The 15,897-nt window shown below is 39.3% G+C and overlaps 1 protein-coding gene and 1 long non-coding RNA gene across 2 annotated transcripts; both read right to left on the reverse strand.

Annotated features, from left to right (window-relative positions):
• Positions 1–395: 395 nt before the first annotated feature.
• LOC127537727 (uncharacterized) lies at positions 396–10,908 on the reverse strand. Its single transcript, XR_007947547.1, has 3 exons — positions 4,093–10,908; positions 2,518–2,807; positions 396–2,432 (listed from the first exon to the last, which is right to left on the reverse strand). It is a non-coding gene; the product is annotated as an uncharacterized LOC127537727 (long non-coding RNA).
• A 2,624-nt stretch (positions 10,909–13,532) lies between these two features.
• On the reverse strand, positions 13,533–15,897 carry LOC110957414 (cytochrome c oxidase assembly factor 3 homolog, mitochondrial). The gene is made up of 2 exons (XM_022203410.2): positions 15,687–15,897; positions 13,533–14,173 (listed from the first exon to the last, which is right to left on the reverse strand). The coding sequence occupies exons 1-2, from the start codon at positions 15,853–15,855 to the stop codon at positions 14,067–14,069; spliced, it is 276 nt and encodes a 91-aa protein (XP_022059102.1). The 5' UTR covers positions 15,856–15,897; the 3' UTR covers positions 13,533–14,066.

Genomic DNA, 15,897 nt, shown 5'->3' on the forward strand with positions numbered 1-15,897 from the left:
AGACATAAGTCAACCAAAGAGAAACACAAAACAACTACGTGGGAAGCAAAAACAATAGCAACGAGATGCAAAGTGATGGGGAAGGAACAGACACAACACTAAGAGATATAAATCTACAAAACTGCAAAGACACAGAATAGAGACACAAGCAACTACACAGAGATGCAAAATTACTACAGAAGGCTATTTTGTGTCCTTAAGTCTTTATATGCAAAATGTCTGGTGGCTTTTGCATGTCTGCCTTTCGTAACTTTTCCATTCAGTCGATTTGCATGACCGGCATCTATTTATTATCTCAGAGTAGAATATTGTATGCTGTTTATAAAACCAAATAAGGAGAAAAACTACTAACAGCGTGCACTTTATTACTCTTCAAGAACCAGCAGAGGCTTGACTCTCAGTGGTAAACAAACATAAGGTGGTTAAAAGTTTATTTCAGCGGTTGAATTTGATCAGTTAAGCAAACAGGGATGCAGGTTAGGAAATCTCCACATTATATATTAGTCTGAACCAGAAAAAGTGTGTCTCATCCCACTGATGTATGATTTTCTGAATTGTCCTAGCGCCCCCTGGTGACCGTGGTGGAAGGTTACCAGCAGTTCCAAACCAACACTTCCTGAATCACAGCAAAGAGATGAGAGATTCTTCTGCAGTTTAACCCCAAAACGTGGAAAGATAAATAATAATATAAACGTGGTGATAATCTTCATTTGGCTTAATAGATTCTAAACAATTAATTTCTGATTATTTTTTTGAATTGGTGGTATAACAATTATTGATTTGTGAAGTTTTTTGATTATTAAGAAGGAAAGTAAAAGTTTCAAATTTTGCCATTTTTTCCCAACCTTTCAATACTTCAAATTACACTGGCAACAAAATATTGATTAACTTATTATTCTTTATGTCACTGAACCTAATAATTAACAACATATTTGCATAGAGTCGCACATTATATTTTTTTCAGTCTCAAGTTCGCAGAGAAACAGGATTAAACTAGTTCATGAAAATTAATATTATGCAACTAAAACATTATATTCAGTCTGTTTAAATGTTCCAGTACATATTTTCCACAAATGTTGCTTTGGAACTCTGCTGGTGATGCTAACTTTGCTCTCGCTACTTCTTTAGGGAAACAAGGACTCACATAAAACTATTGCATCAGTGGAATCATTGGTTTTATGCCATTTATTGTTTTTAGGACCATCGTTAGGCTAATAAATGCAATTCTAAATACAAAATGACAACAAAAGGAAATATGCTACTGTAGAAGTCAAATCATTTCACCTACAGACTATTTTCTATCAACTTATGATCACAGTTACCTTGTTGAAAAACCAAACTTGAGTAAAAGAGGACATAATTGACTAAACTATTCTTAGGTGTCAAAACAAAACCCTTGTATAGAGTCAAAGACATTGGTTACTATGAGTGATGCTGACCCACTACATAATGAATATGATGTAAAATGAACAGCTGCTACAGGAAGGATGGTCTCAAACAGTTCACAGATATTTGAATAAATCAAAGTTAACATCAGCAGTAACGTTCCAGGAAGCTCACAAAACAAAGAGCTACTGATGCGGGCTGCTCAGGAAGAAGCTGCAGATTGGGTGGGATCAGGTCCACAAATGACCACGTGCACGGTGATCATGTCATTTTTACTGCAACTTATTTAGGCAACAGTTTTAGCGGAAATCTTTTTGCTGTGTGGGTCAGCATGGAAGCACACTGTATTCAGGGAATAAATCAAAACTATCTAAAAAAATATGAAGATACCAAGGAAATACCTCATAATTAGAAGTTTCGATGTGAAACTGGGTCTTTATTGTGACTATTTGTGAGAATCTTTCAACGAAGTATTATATAAACGTCACACTAAACATTCAAAATGTAGAGAACAAATAAGAAGCAAAGACGTATGGAAAGTTTCATCCTAAACCGATCTCCTCCAAGATGACAATATCTCCACCTACTGAGGAGTCACTGATGTGTCAGACATCACTCTCCACCACCGTCATCAAAACACCAAATGAGGGAATATGGGAGTACTGCTTTGTGTCTAAGAAAACTTAATTTGCATAGTAACTACAGCAGTTAGACAAACATAGTGGAGTATTAAGTCTAATATTAGCCTCTGACATGTAGCAGCAGATAAGTACTGAATCTTATATCAGAAAGATACCTCAAATTTGTACTTAAAGTCAGAACTTGAGTGAGTGTACTTAGAAACATGCCGCTACTGTTTAAGGCCACCAAGAACAAAGAAAGTTCTTTCTCTTGTCGCAGTTCTGTGTCTCGAAAGATGCGTTTCCATTCTTTTCCATGACACCACAGGACTTGGAACCCGGACAGTTTGGAATCGTCTCATACGTCACCGGTTCTCCGCTCACCCACACCCACTGATCGGCCAGGTAACGCAGACCGGTCCACACCTAGCAACATTTAGCAGACAGACACATGTAAGAACAACGGGTGAATTGCTCCACAGCACAAATACAGTGTAGAAAACTGCCTGACCTCTCTAGTGGTAGCTTCTTGTGCTATCTCTTGAGCGAGAGCGTGGTCTTCCGGAGTGATCAGGGTGGCCAAGTCATAGAGGTGGTTCTGGTAAGGAGCGGTTGCCTCATTTGGGTCCACAGCCTCCAGAGACCTGCAGTGCTCTAAGGCCTCCTCCCATGTCTTCTTCTCCTTCACCAGGAACATCTTCTCATCAGAACACATGAAGGAACGATTGACATTACATCCATGGGCTTTCCATTTTTCTGTACCAGGACGCTTGAAAGCACAGTTTTCATCTGGGAGTGGATCTGTAAAAAGTTGGAGGAGTAAAGATATACCAGAGGTGCTTAGATGGGTTTCAGAATAAGGTCTGCCATTGTTTCTTGCTGACAGCCAAAGCCATTTATCACACAGGTGCTTCGTTATTAGCTGGACAAAAATAAGACTTAGAGGTAATTAAATCGTCTAGAACAAAGCCTTTTAGTGACACCACGTGTGTCACAAGACATCCTTGTTGAATTTGAACCATTAAAGAGTCAGAATCAGTCATAGTCTGGGCTACTATGACTCCTTAATACACTCATTGAAGCCAGTGGTTGGTGAAAATTGTGGTCTATGGTTCAAATCAAGTGGAAATATTCACCCTTCACTATGAGAGCTTATATCTTGCACCCAAACTTCTCACAATGTCTGAAAAATGCACGGCAAGGTATGATGTGTTTTCATAACGGGATTTTTGGGGAGCAACGCACAAGGCCACTACATTTTTTGGGGTGGCAGCCAAATTCAAATCAGGTCCAGCTTTTTGATTGGCCCTCATATGGCACTTTTCTACGAGTACCTACTTGGCTCGACTCGGCTCGACTCGACTCTACTCGGTTTGTGAGGTTCTCCAGTAGGACGTAGTATGTGGTACTAGGTACTATTTTAGTACGTACTCGTGCGGGGTTCCAAGCGAGCTGAGTTGAGCAGATAATGTGATGTCTACAGAGTTCAGGCACCCACTGACTGGACAGGGAGTGACGACACACCAGACCTGTACTGTGGGTGAATGACTACTTTTCTGCCTTCGGTGGCGGACCAAAGAATACAGAGGGAGCTGGACAGTGCGACTCGCAACAAGGAAGTTTAACAGGAGGTGTCTGAGTGGATGGCTGCCCACGGATACAGCAGGACCATGAAGCAGTGTTGGGAGAAGCTGAAAAAGCTCAAAAGTGACGATCAGTCCATCAAGGACCACAACGGTCGGAGTGGGTCAAACCGGAAGTGTTGGAGGTGGTTTAGCCAAATGGACACCATTTACAGCACCGACCAGCGAGCAACGGGAGGGAGAGCGGCTCCAACTCCACCACTGAATTATTGGACACCATGTTGGAGGACGGTTAAGTCTTTTGTGAGTCCGCCCACGATGAGGTGGAGCTCAGTTGTAATGGAAAATGAACTGAACAGAGTCGAGTCAAGTAGGCACAAATGAAAAAGCGCAGATAGATACAAAGTTTGTTGAAATAGTAATAATTTGACACAGTTAACATCTAACAAGAGTCAATAGTTTGCATCTCAATACCACATAAGTGTCAGATATGTGCTGCTCACCTGTTTCCCAGTTGGTGAAGGTGGCTATCTTGTCTCTTCTGGACCATTTCCATGGACTTGTTGCATCCTCTCGGTACAGTCCAATCCAGCCTACTCCCCAGTAATAGTTCTCATTCTCAGTTGCGTCTCTGATTGTGACCAGGTCAGTGTGGTGGGTCCTGCAGAAGTCCTGTGCTTCAGCCCAGCTTGTCCCATTACTGCCAGCGTAACGTATATAATTCATCCTATTCCCACATCCAGGACTGAGGAGGAGCAGCAGGAGGACAAGAATGTACATCTTCTTCATCGTGTCTTCTGCAGCTGGACTGATGCAGGAGAAACTAAACATTCACATCCATGAAAGAGACACAGAAAGAGAGAAACCCTCAGAGTGAGAAAGACACACTCCCACTATGTTTTCCTATTTGCTGTGCTTTGTTTAAGATCTTCTAAAACATGTACTGTATTATTTAAAAATGTCCCCCTGCACATACAAATCTCTGAACGATGATGATCTGGGACAGATGATCAAGTTAGGAAACATCGAACACCCCAAAACACACACAAAATGCAATATATTTTAATTCATAAATACATTTTTAGTAAGATTAAAAAAAGCATAAAATTCCAAATTCAAGAAAGAAAATATTTTGTAAAAATATTGTCTAAAATGAAACAAATAGGACTCTACAAAACATAGAAAAAGTGTATATAATTAGATCTAAAAAGCCTCTTAAAGTAAAAACATCTGGAACTCTCCTGGATGTGTAATATGCTCTGTAAGGTGATGTTGAATTGTATATTATGGTCTAGAACAGGAGTCGGCAACCTTTAACACTTAAAGAGCCATTTTGACCAGTTTCCCACAGAAAAAAAAAAAACACCGGGAGCCGCAAAATCCTTTTGGCATTTAAAATGAAGACAACACTGCATATATCGCTTTTTTTACCTCTATGTCCTTGTTAATCAGTCGTGATTAATTAATTACAAAGCCTCTAATTAGATAGATTCATTTTTTTAAATTGTGTCCTTCCACTAATATTTATCTTACTTGGTTAATGTCATTTTTGCTCCTGGACCCAATGTTAGCTGGAACTCAATATTTTTCGAATGTCTATTGTAAAATCTATTTATCTATTTATCTTAAGCTAATAACTTTTCTCCGGTAAGTCGCTGCCCTATTTTCCAAGACGACACTCCTCTGACTCTCTGACCTGCTGCCTGGACATCGAGCCGTGTTCTTGTGAGTAACGTGTATTACCCTATCATGAGTACTTTTAACTCAAAGACAACACGTGTCTTTGGAGTGGAGCTTTAATATACAGGCTTGCCATTCTTGAGTACAAAACGATGTGAAACTACAGGCGTTGCTTCTCCATCTTCTCTGCATCACTTTTGCGCTCTCATGTCCCGGGGGAAAAACCCCAGCAGCACATCCGGTGGAGTGACACGTCAATATAAGAGCGGTAATTTCATAATAAAATTCTCTGTATTAAAACGCATTGAAACGCGCCTGAAAGGCAGAACAATTTATTTTCCAAAGTTACAGGGAGCCACAACAGAGGGCTAAAAGAGCCGCATGCGGCTCCGGAGCCGCGGGTTGCCGACCCCTGGTCTAGAAAGAGTGTTAAAGCAGGACACCACTGGATTCTTCACAGCTTTAATTTTTAAAGAGCGTTGTCCATAGAAACCACTCCACGTGTACATTTTATGAGCTGACACTACAGTGTTGTTTGTCTGCACCTGTTTTCAGAAATGTGCACGGATTAAATGAAGTCTCCAGGAGGATTAACATCTACCTGCATGTACAGCGTTTATTTCAAAACATACAGCAGTGATACATGAGAGTCAACTGATGGAGCTTGTTTGTAATTCTGGACGAACATCTGCTGCGACTTTGTCATGCAATCTGAGGACACTTTGGTCAGAACAAGCACAGAAATGTTAAATTAATTTTGAACCACTAGATGTTGCCCCAAAAGTATTACATATTTCATCACATTATATTCTCTTTTTTAAATGCGTATTCTGATTTTAATGAAAATGCAGAGGTTTACTCCTCCCCACAAAAGACGGCATGATAGATGTGTAATGACAAAACCATGTTTTACATTTTAGATCTGAGTAAAGCAAACTGTAAAAATTCAAACTTCAAGTTGACTTGAGCTGCTCTTTGGACTGGAGTCAAATGATTTAAGTGAACGTAGCTAAAACCACTGGAATTCATTTCTTGTTAACTTAATTTGGATAAACCTAATTCAATCGTGTGTTACAAAATGAAGCAATTCACTCAAGTTAGCCACAAAAAAGATTTTTTCAGCTCGCTTCTAAATTGTATTGGATCGTCTTTAACAGCTGCTTTGAAAAACAAACAAAAACCCTCCAATGTGCTGTCATGTGCAGATCAAATTTCATTCTGCACCACTTTTAGCTGAAGCAGTTTACTGTTTAATTCCAATAAAATATCACACAAACAGCTGTTTCCATCTAAAGTGCACAACTGAAGTCCATATATGAAGCTAAAACACTACAACTGTCATTTATAAACGCCACACACTCTTACTCCACACACATTCTTTAAACATAAAAACAACATTTGCCATTGATTTCTGTCTGCAGTTACATTCCTGTCAACCATCGTCACTCTGCTCTAGAAGCAAATGAAGCTTTGGTGTGTCTCTTCTTTCCTTTCTGAACCAGACCAGGTTTTTACCTGGATTTTTACCAATTCAGTTGGAAACTGTGACATGGGATGATATTTAGGGATTATGAAGAAGTATGGTGCAAAAGACACTTGAACTCGTTTTATGGCTGTAATCTGGATTGTTTTCTTCTGACTAGATCCTTGCTGGTGTTCTTTCGACTCTCAGATGTGTGCCGCTTTGGATAAAACTGTCTCCTAAATGAAATTGTAGAATTGTGGACTAAACCTTCATCTACACCAAATGAACTGAAAACCAGCAGCAAACAACTGATTTGCATACAAGTAGTGAAGCAGACGGTCTAACTTTCGAATACAGTCCAAGATTTAATTGGAAATTAAACAAATTCACCATGATGCAGGCTACATGACTAGTGCAAGTCCTTCCAGTAACATCTACCTTTCATGCAGCCCCAGTAGGCAGCGAACTGCTTTACTTGACTCTGCAGAACTGTTTCTACAGCAGAACTTACCTCAGGCGACGGCAGCAGGGAAACAAGCTGTGAAAGTCTGGGTTTGTAGTTAATGTCATGCTCACTTCAGAGGCCGACAGCACCAATCACAGCTCTGATGGTCAGTCACATCATCATGCAAAACCTCACCAGACATGCAGAGCAACCATGACAGCGTTCCTCCTTACGTCCTGATTTTACGAGCCGATAAATCTTTCACTCATCTCAGGATGCAAAGCAGCAGGTCTGGAGCTTCTCTCTGAACTAAAGACTTAAGCAAAGCATTAAGGAAATTTCATGATATCCACGAAGCACATTTAGGTCTGTTTAGGGCTTGAACGCAACAAATACTGCGAGTCAGATAAGATATGTGAGTCTATACAACTTCTAACCACCTGGCAGAAGTCCATTTTCACTCTTTTTCACTCTCCTTTTGCTGTTTATCAACTCCTGTGATGAATTTTGGTCTTTTTAGGTGTGAAGTTCTCGATTATATTCACTACATGATTATTAACTGTGTCTCTGCTGTGAGATTTTTTTGAAAAACATGTCAGAATAACCGAATCAATTCAACGTTTTGTTTTCTGCACGCACAAAAATGTTGATTTTTTGATCGACAGACGCGTTGTTTACGTTCTCCTGACAGCAAACCTGAGGCTCCTTCAGTTTGTAATTCTATGAAATGAAAGGAATTGTTTTTTTATACAACATCTGTGACGTTTTATTCCTTGAAAATCATCTGGATCTATGTGCAGACAAGCCAGTTTTGAATAGTCTTCCAATCATCCATTCAAATCTCTCCACGGCTCAGACAGGCAAAACACCGTATTTGATAAGCAGATCATCTTTTTCCAATCACTGGCCTCGTATCTGACCTCAAGTGCGTGTTTGCGTGGCAAAAAGCAAATGCCACAGCAATCCAAGCATACACTGTGACCCAACAGTTCATTCTCCCCTGAAAAACAAAGCTCAGAGTGAATATGTGCAATATAATCAATTTATTCAATAATTCCCTTTGATCAAGACTCTCAGTCTTTCAGGCATGGAATGTATGAGGTTCTAGAGCGTGGGTGGTTCTATTTTCCCTACTTCCACACAGCTCTGGAGTTGAGCTGTGTCATGGTGGTCGGTGGTGGACTGGTAAAGATGTTCAGGATTCCCCAACAGTTCTCAATGGGGTTGAGGTCAGGAGAGTTTGGTGGCCATTCCTCCTTAACCCTTACAAGGCCATGTTTCTGGAGAAGTACATATGACAGCCTTCAAGCATTGAGTCATGTTTTACTGCCACCAGTGTAAAAAAATTCTGTAAGGAATACTTTTCCATACTTCCAAATTATAAAAGTTGTTTCTAGGGTAAAAAGTTGTCTGCTTTCTGATGGAAGCATCATATTTTATCTCAGTTGGATGCTTACATCATTTTTGTGGCCATTTATGGCAAAAAACAATGATTTTCGGTGACTAAAACTTTTGTACTTTGATATGGAAGCAGTAAATCCTGTGTTAATGCTTCTTTGATAAGGTATTTTAAGGTCCCTTTCCCTTGTTCATGTTGTGTGCTTTAATTTGGAACCCAGTTTTAAGGCTTGCAGGTATTCCAAGGTGTTTTTCAGTACCTGTGTTTACAGAGGGTGCAGTGACAAAATCGTTTGCTATTATTCAAGTTTAAGGTAAGAAGTTAGCATATATTTCATATTACTGGAAGGACTATAACAGTTATATGCAAGTGTTATATACCATTTGATTCTCTAGGATCTGGCAAAAATGATGATGTGCAGCAACAAATATTTTATTAAGTCAGCCAAAAGCACACAAGCAAAATACGAAAAAAATTATTGATCCTCGTTAAAAAAAATTAACACTTGGGCAATTTTGACCATACAGCTTCAAAAATCAATCCCAGTATACTTTAAAATGTTGTGCAGATGGTGATTACATTATTTTGTTGATTTTGATGCTCAGAAACAAGTGTTAGTTTTTTTAACATGGAATTTTACATCTTTTTTTTAAATTTCCGCCTGGCAAATTTTGGGGTATTAAGGTGTTTTGTATTCCTTTTGTTACTTTCTCACTGCCTGACGCTACTAAATATAGTTAAGAAATATTTGTTAAAGGGGAACTTCGGTTTTTTTCAACCTGGGGTCTGTTTTCATGTCATTTCATACATGTGAGTGATGGAGAAATGAATTTAAAATACATGACCTTTGTATGGATTTCTTAAGATGTTCAGTCAGTAAATGGTATAGTTAAAGCAAGGTTTCCATGTATTCACAACACAGTACTTATAAATGTCAGGAATATGAATGCTAATGTTTGTGTCAATTTCTGCCTGAAGTGTCTGAGAAAAAATGGCTGTAGCTCAAAAGCGGTTAGAGATTTTGCATTTCTGATTTCAAATCAGAATTCCGGAGAAAATTTTACAATAGAAAATTTTTGTTTTAAATTTCCAACGGAAAGTCGAAAAAATGGTCATTTTGGCAGTGAAATGACTCAAAGCTTGAACCCTGTCATATACTAAAACATATACTAAAACCACCTAATCCATAAAAATATCGATCAAGTCTTGCAAGGTCGCATTGTCGGAGATATTGAATTTTGGCCGGTACGTGGCCCCGATAAGAATTTCGTAATTGCGGCTTCGTTATAACGGCTCATATGGTTTTATCGTTTGAAATAAGCAAATTTGGGGCCAATGTTTATATCTTACCATTGGTCGACTTAAACATATGGGTGTGTGCATATTTTATGTTAATTAAAATCATATTATATCATAGTCATAAACAAGTCACACATGTTGAGCCGAGAATGCTCGGTTTGGGCTGTGTGTACGAGTAAGCGGGAATCGAGTATTCTTGGTCCCGGCTTTTTAAGGGTTAAAGACAGGTAGATGCTCAGAACAGATTCTGAAAGAGGAGCTTTTCCACCTTTACTCTTGGCCATGGTAACTCTTTCAAAATGGGAGTGTAATGCATTTTGGTCAAGGAAGAAATTTATATCCTGGGACCTGACAGTTTGATCAGACAAACAACCAAACAGCACCTGATTGACCAGATGTAACCCATTTTGGTGACTTGGTGTGCATCTTGACAGGGAACTGGACCGGAAGATTCATATGGACGCGGTGTACAGGAAGGGATAAAGCCAACTGCATTTCTTAAGGAGGCTAAAGGAGGCATTTAACATCTACCATTTAATGGTGGCCAATGCTCTGTTTTCTGCTGTGGCCTGTTGGGGAGAAAGCGCTCACAGCTGACAAAAACAGACTGGACAAGCGGATTAAAAAGGCCAGCTCAGTGGTCGGTGCTGAACTACAAACGGTCCAGCAGAACTCTGAACAAACTGAGGTCAGCAATGAACAATCCTACACATCCACTCCATTCCCTGAAGGTTCAGCTAGAGACTGATGAACCAATGTGCAAATCTGAGAGGTACAAGAAGTCTTTTATACCAGCTGCTAATTCTGTACAATGCACAAAATAACTTTGCATTTTCTAAATGTTTTTAGTACTTATTGTTTATTTTTAATCTATTATGTATGGAAGTTATTTGAGGACATGTATGGTGTTGTCTCTGTCCTGAAAATGCTGTGGCACTGGAATTCCTGCAAAGGACCATTAAAGGATCTACAGTCGTGGTCAAAAGTTTACATACACTTGTAAAGAACATAATGTCATGGCTCTCTTGAGTTTCCAGTTATTTCTACAACTCTGATTTTTCTCTGATAGAGTGACTGGAACAGATACTTCTTTGTCACAAAAAACCATTCATGAAGTTTGGTTCTTTTAGGACTTTATTATGGGTTAACAGAAAAAGTGACCAAATCTGCTGGGTCAAAAATATACACACAGCACATGAATTAGCAATTTTGGTGACTTAGAAAGTTGTGTCAATGAAATGAGCTTCATAGCATTGCCTCTTAACTTCTTGAGTGATTATGAGTGACTACAGCTGGTTACTTCTCTGAGGCCATTTAAATAGGGCTCAGTGGGTACAAATGCCCACAAACACTACAATGGGAAAGTCAAAGGAGCTCAGCACGGATCTGAAAAAGCGAATCATTGACTTGAACAAGTCAGGAAAGTCGCTTGGAGCCATTTCAAAGCAGCTGCAGGTCCCAAGAGCAACAGTGCAAACAGTTGTTTGTAAGTATAAAGTGCATTGCACTGTTTTGTCACTGCTGCGATCAGGAAGAAAATGCAAGCTATCACCTGCTGCTGAGAGAAAATTGGTCAGGAGGGTTAAGAGTCAATCGAGAACCACCAAAAAGCAGATCTGCCAAGAATTAGAAGCTGCTGGAACACAGGTGTCAGTGTCCATGGTCAAGCGGGTTTTGCATTGCCATGGACTGAGAGGCTGCCATGCAAGAAGGAAGTCCTTGCTCCAAAAGGGACACCTTAAGGCTCAACTGAAGTTTGCTGCTGATCACATGGACAAAGATAAGACCTTCTGGAGGAAAGTTCTGTGGTCAGACGGAAAAAAAAATCGAGCTGTTTGCCCACAATGCCGAGCAATATGTTTGGAGGAGAAAAGGTGAGGCCTTTGACCCCAAGAACACCACGCCTACCGTCAAGCACGGTGGTGGTAGTATTATGCTGTGGAGTTGTTTTGCTGCCCATGGAAGTGGTGCTTTACAGAGAGTAAAAGGGATAACGAACACGGAGGATTACCTTCAAATTCTTCAAGATAACCTAAAATGATCAGCCCGAAGGCGGGGTCTTGGCCACAGTTGGGTGTTCCAACAGGACAATGACCCCAAACACACATCAAAAGTGGTAATGGAATGGCTAAATCAGGCTAGAATTAAGGTTTTAGAATGGCCTTACCAAAGTCCTGACTTAAACCTCATTGAAAACATGTGGACAATGCTGAAGAAACAAGTCCATGTCAGAAAGCCAACAAATTTAACTGAACTGCACCGATTCTGTCAAGAGGAGCGGTCAAAGATTCAACCAGAAGCTTGTGGATGGCTACCAAAAGCATCTAATTAAAGTGAAAATGGCCAAGGGACGTGTAACCGAATATTAGCGTTGCTGTATGTATATTTTGACCCAGCAGATTTGGTCACTTTTTCTGTTAACCCATAATAAAGTCCTAAAAGAACCAAACTTCATGAATGTGTTTTTGTGACAAAGAAGTATCTGTTCCAATCACTCTGTCAGAGAAAAATCAGAGTTGTAGAAATAACTGGAAACTCAAGAGAGCCATGACATTATGTTCTTTACAAGTGTATGTAAACTTCTGACCGTATCTATCTGTCTCTCTGTCTGTCTGTCTACCTATAGCTTCATGATGAAAAACAAACAGTTGAAGCAACAACGGCTTCGGCTGAAAATGTCCAGTCAGCAGATGGCCAACAAATATAGAAACTGATGAGTTACTGAACATTATTTCAGGAACAAACTTTCAAACTACTTAAATGTTAAATTACTCAAAATATCAGTTCAAAATAGCTACATTACTTCTAAATTGAACCGTGGAGTATCGGCTGGCTCCTGTGCAAAATGACGAATGATTTACTTAAATTCACCACTTCACGTCACCAGAGCGTGCTGTATACGAGCCTATGAGCTGGATCCTTTTTCACAATGCTAAAATATTCCAGAGAAACACCACAGATGCAGCAACGTCTTACGTTAAAATATGTTTTCTGCTTTTTTCTCAACAGACTGTGCCACAAAGACCAACGGTGAACATGAATTACAGATTCTGTTCAGCAGAAGCAACATAGTTTTTGTTTCACTTCAAACTTGACATTGTTTTTAAAATGGGAGGTTGCATTAAATTAACAGAATTCAGAATGGAGTTTGGTGCAGTAATGTCTTTTTTTCCTGCAGGTGTTTAAATTTTAATTTGGTAGAAATTACACAGCTAAAGGGACATTTTCTGTATCTATCATTTTGCTTTTGCAAACTACAAGATCTTTGAGACATGATGGAGCTTTAACTGCAGCATTTTGAATCAACTTTTCACAGAGTTATTGGGATATCCTGGTACAAATAAGTACAAGGACTAGTTTTTAAGCATCACTCTGAGATGAGATGCTCCTCATGTTAATAATGTTGTGAAGGAGGACGTCCTACAGAATTACTTTCTATGTGCCAGCCAGTGTAATGGTAGTCCGATACAATATTGAATTTACTGTATATGATTAGCATGATGTGGTTTTTCTGAAGTATTTACGACCAAATACCTTCAGTTTTATCTGGGTAGGTGAACCACCATGAAACGCTGAGACTTTCTGTCCAATTGTGTTGAGAAAGATTCAAACCTTCAAAGCTGTAGTGACAGTGACATCTGGTGGACAACTGAAGTCATAGCGCCCGATTTTCCCTTCTTTTATTTTGCAGTTTTCCAACGCTACAGTATTTTATTGTTTAACATTTTTTGTGGTTTCCTTGCTCAGAGATTTTCATCTTTTTAAAAACAATTGTTTTAGTGCAAAAAATGAATTTGGCTGTAATTGGAAGAAAACTCATATTCATTACAACTTTTGGATTCGTTTACATCAACTTACTGGAAGGATATGAAGAGAAAGCTTTCCCAATTTCCCTCCTAATTAGTAGCCTACCATAGCAGGGAAATTATTAGGCATCGAATCTGAAATCATAGAATTGTAATTAGGCACAGCTGTTTGTCCACAACACCTAAATAATACACTTGATTCATGAAAGTTTAAATTAATGTAAGCATTCAGACACCAGCCATTTCACAGGTTTTAAGCGTTTCCAAATGGAAAAGATACAACGATAAACAGCAACAATGTCCTTGTATGAGTTGCGTGAAACTCCATGCAGTGTATGGACGTCACACATCAGTCAGAGTGCTATGTTTGGGCGAGTTCATATTCAGGAGTTGGTGCCGGTCCGAGGCCCTCGTATGATGTGGATCTTTGCTTCATCGTCCAGTTCGTCCAGGATTCTCTCCTGTTTGACCGACAGGATGGTGTAGCTAACTGGACAGCTACAGGTTAAAGGAAAACACGATGAGCCTGATACCTGATAGGAACCAAAATAGAATCCTGCACGACTAATCATGAGGTCACAATGAATCTTTAGTTTAGATACTCAGAATAAATCACATTTACAAATGCAAAACAAAGCAAATCAAGTTTAACTCTCGTGAAAAATCAAGATTTTAGAATAAATTGGTTTTAAAATCTGGACAGATCTTCATCTAATGTACACTTGGATAAAATATATGACCTTCTCCGCTTATGACCGCAACAAAAAATTAATGGAGCTGGGAGACGAAGACTAGACGTTCTGTTCACAAGAAGCATTTTAAGATGTCAATATAAAAATAAAACTTTTAAATTATACAAAACAGCAAGAAAATGTGTTGTTATACACATAAATCTTAATAAATTTCAATGATCTTAACCACAAAATTGATCTGACTTCTCTAATTTTCTGTTATTTTATTCTCGCTTGGACTTACTTATTATTAAAATGACAAAAATAAGACACAAAAAGGCAAGAATGAGACAAAAAATGACAAAAGCGAGACAGAAAACGACAAAAACAAGACAAAATGACAAAAATGAGACAGAAATAGACAAAAATTAGACACAAAATGACAAACAACACCCAAAACGACAAAAACAAGAGACAAAATGACAAAAATGAGACAAAAAATTACAAAAACAATACGTAGAATGAAAAAAATGACAAAGTGACAAAAACAAGACACAAAATCACAAAAATGAGACAGAAAACTTCAAAAGCGACACAGAAAATGACAAAAATGAGAGAAAATGACAAATGTCAGGCAGAAAATGACGACGACGAGACACAAAACGACAAAAATTCCCAAAGAACCAGGTCGTGTTTGGGGCTACTTATGAAAACAGTCTTATTCCATCAGCTGGAAAACTCTTTCCTGCCTCCAATGACTGGATTTTCCAACAAGACACGGTCAGTTAAAGTCTGGATGGAGAACCAGAACACTGGAACCATGCCTTGGCTGCTCAATCACCAGATCTAAATCCAACTGAAAACCTGTGGAAAATCAGCAAATGCTAAATGGAGAACTACAAACCCAAAAACAAAGCAGATTAGTTAGAATTAGTGCAACAGGAATGGGCTGCTGTGATCAGAAGCTGGTGGAGAGCATGAAGAGACATCAGGAACAATGGTTATGGATCAGTACTAACTCCTGTGTGGATCATGGGACTAAAACAGACAGAAAAGAAAACATGGAATCCTAAAAGCTGTTTTTGACAGAACAATGCCACAGCTATCGGTGAAAGAACTTAAGTGATTCTGGCTATTATCAAGAAAATCAAGGAAAACGTCTCGATATCAGCTCTGAAATTCAACCATTATGAGCTATTTTCTGTCGATATCATTATATTTGTACCATGAGTTGTACCAGGCATTAAAATGAACAAGAAACTGAAGAAAACAAGTGTGGTGTGACGAGTCTTTCCAATACTTTACACACTGTGACTTATCAGTGAAGGATACACATGCCGACCACAAACGCTCCGATAGCCAGGCCGGTCAGCCGGTTCCTTCTGCGGAGCCTCGCTGCGTTCTGCTTCCAGTAATCCAGCTCCTGTCGGCGGCCGCGGAGCTGCTTCTCTGCCGCCGTTAGTGAAGCTTCAGCTGCTCCTTCTGCTCCTTTCTCCGCCATGTTTGTTTAGATAACCAGCTGCTGGGAGGTCACAAGACCCGG

This window comes from Acanthochromis polyacanthus, chromosome 2, assembly GCF_021347895.1.
Source record: "Acanthochromis polyacanthus isolate Apoly-LR-REF ecotype Palm Island chromosome 2, KAUST_Apoly_ChrSc, whole genome shotgun sequence".
Classification (NCBI taxonomy): Eukaryota; Metazoa; Chordata; class Actinopteri; family Pomacentridae; genus Acanthochromis; species Acanthochromis polyacanthus.

Coding starts and splice junctions, on each gene's coding strand:
- LOC110957414 (XM_022203410.2), bottom strand. CDS start 15,855: ATGGCGGAGAAAGGAGCAGAAGGAGCAGCTGAAGCTTCACTAACGGCG. Junction 14,174..15,686: donor AGCGTTTGTGGTCGGCATGT/GTATCCTTCACT, acceptor GTAGCTGTCCAG/TTAGCTACACCATCCTGTCG.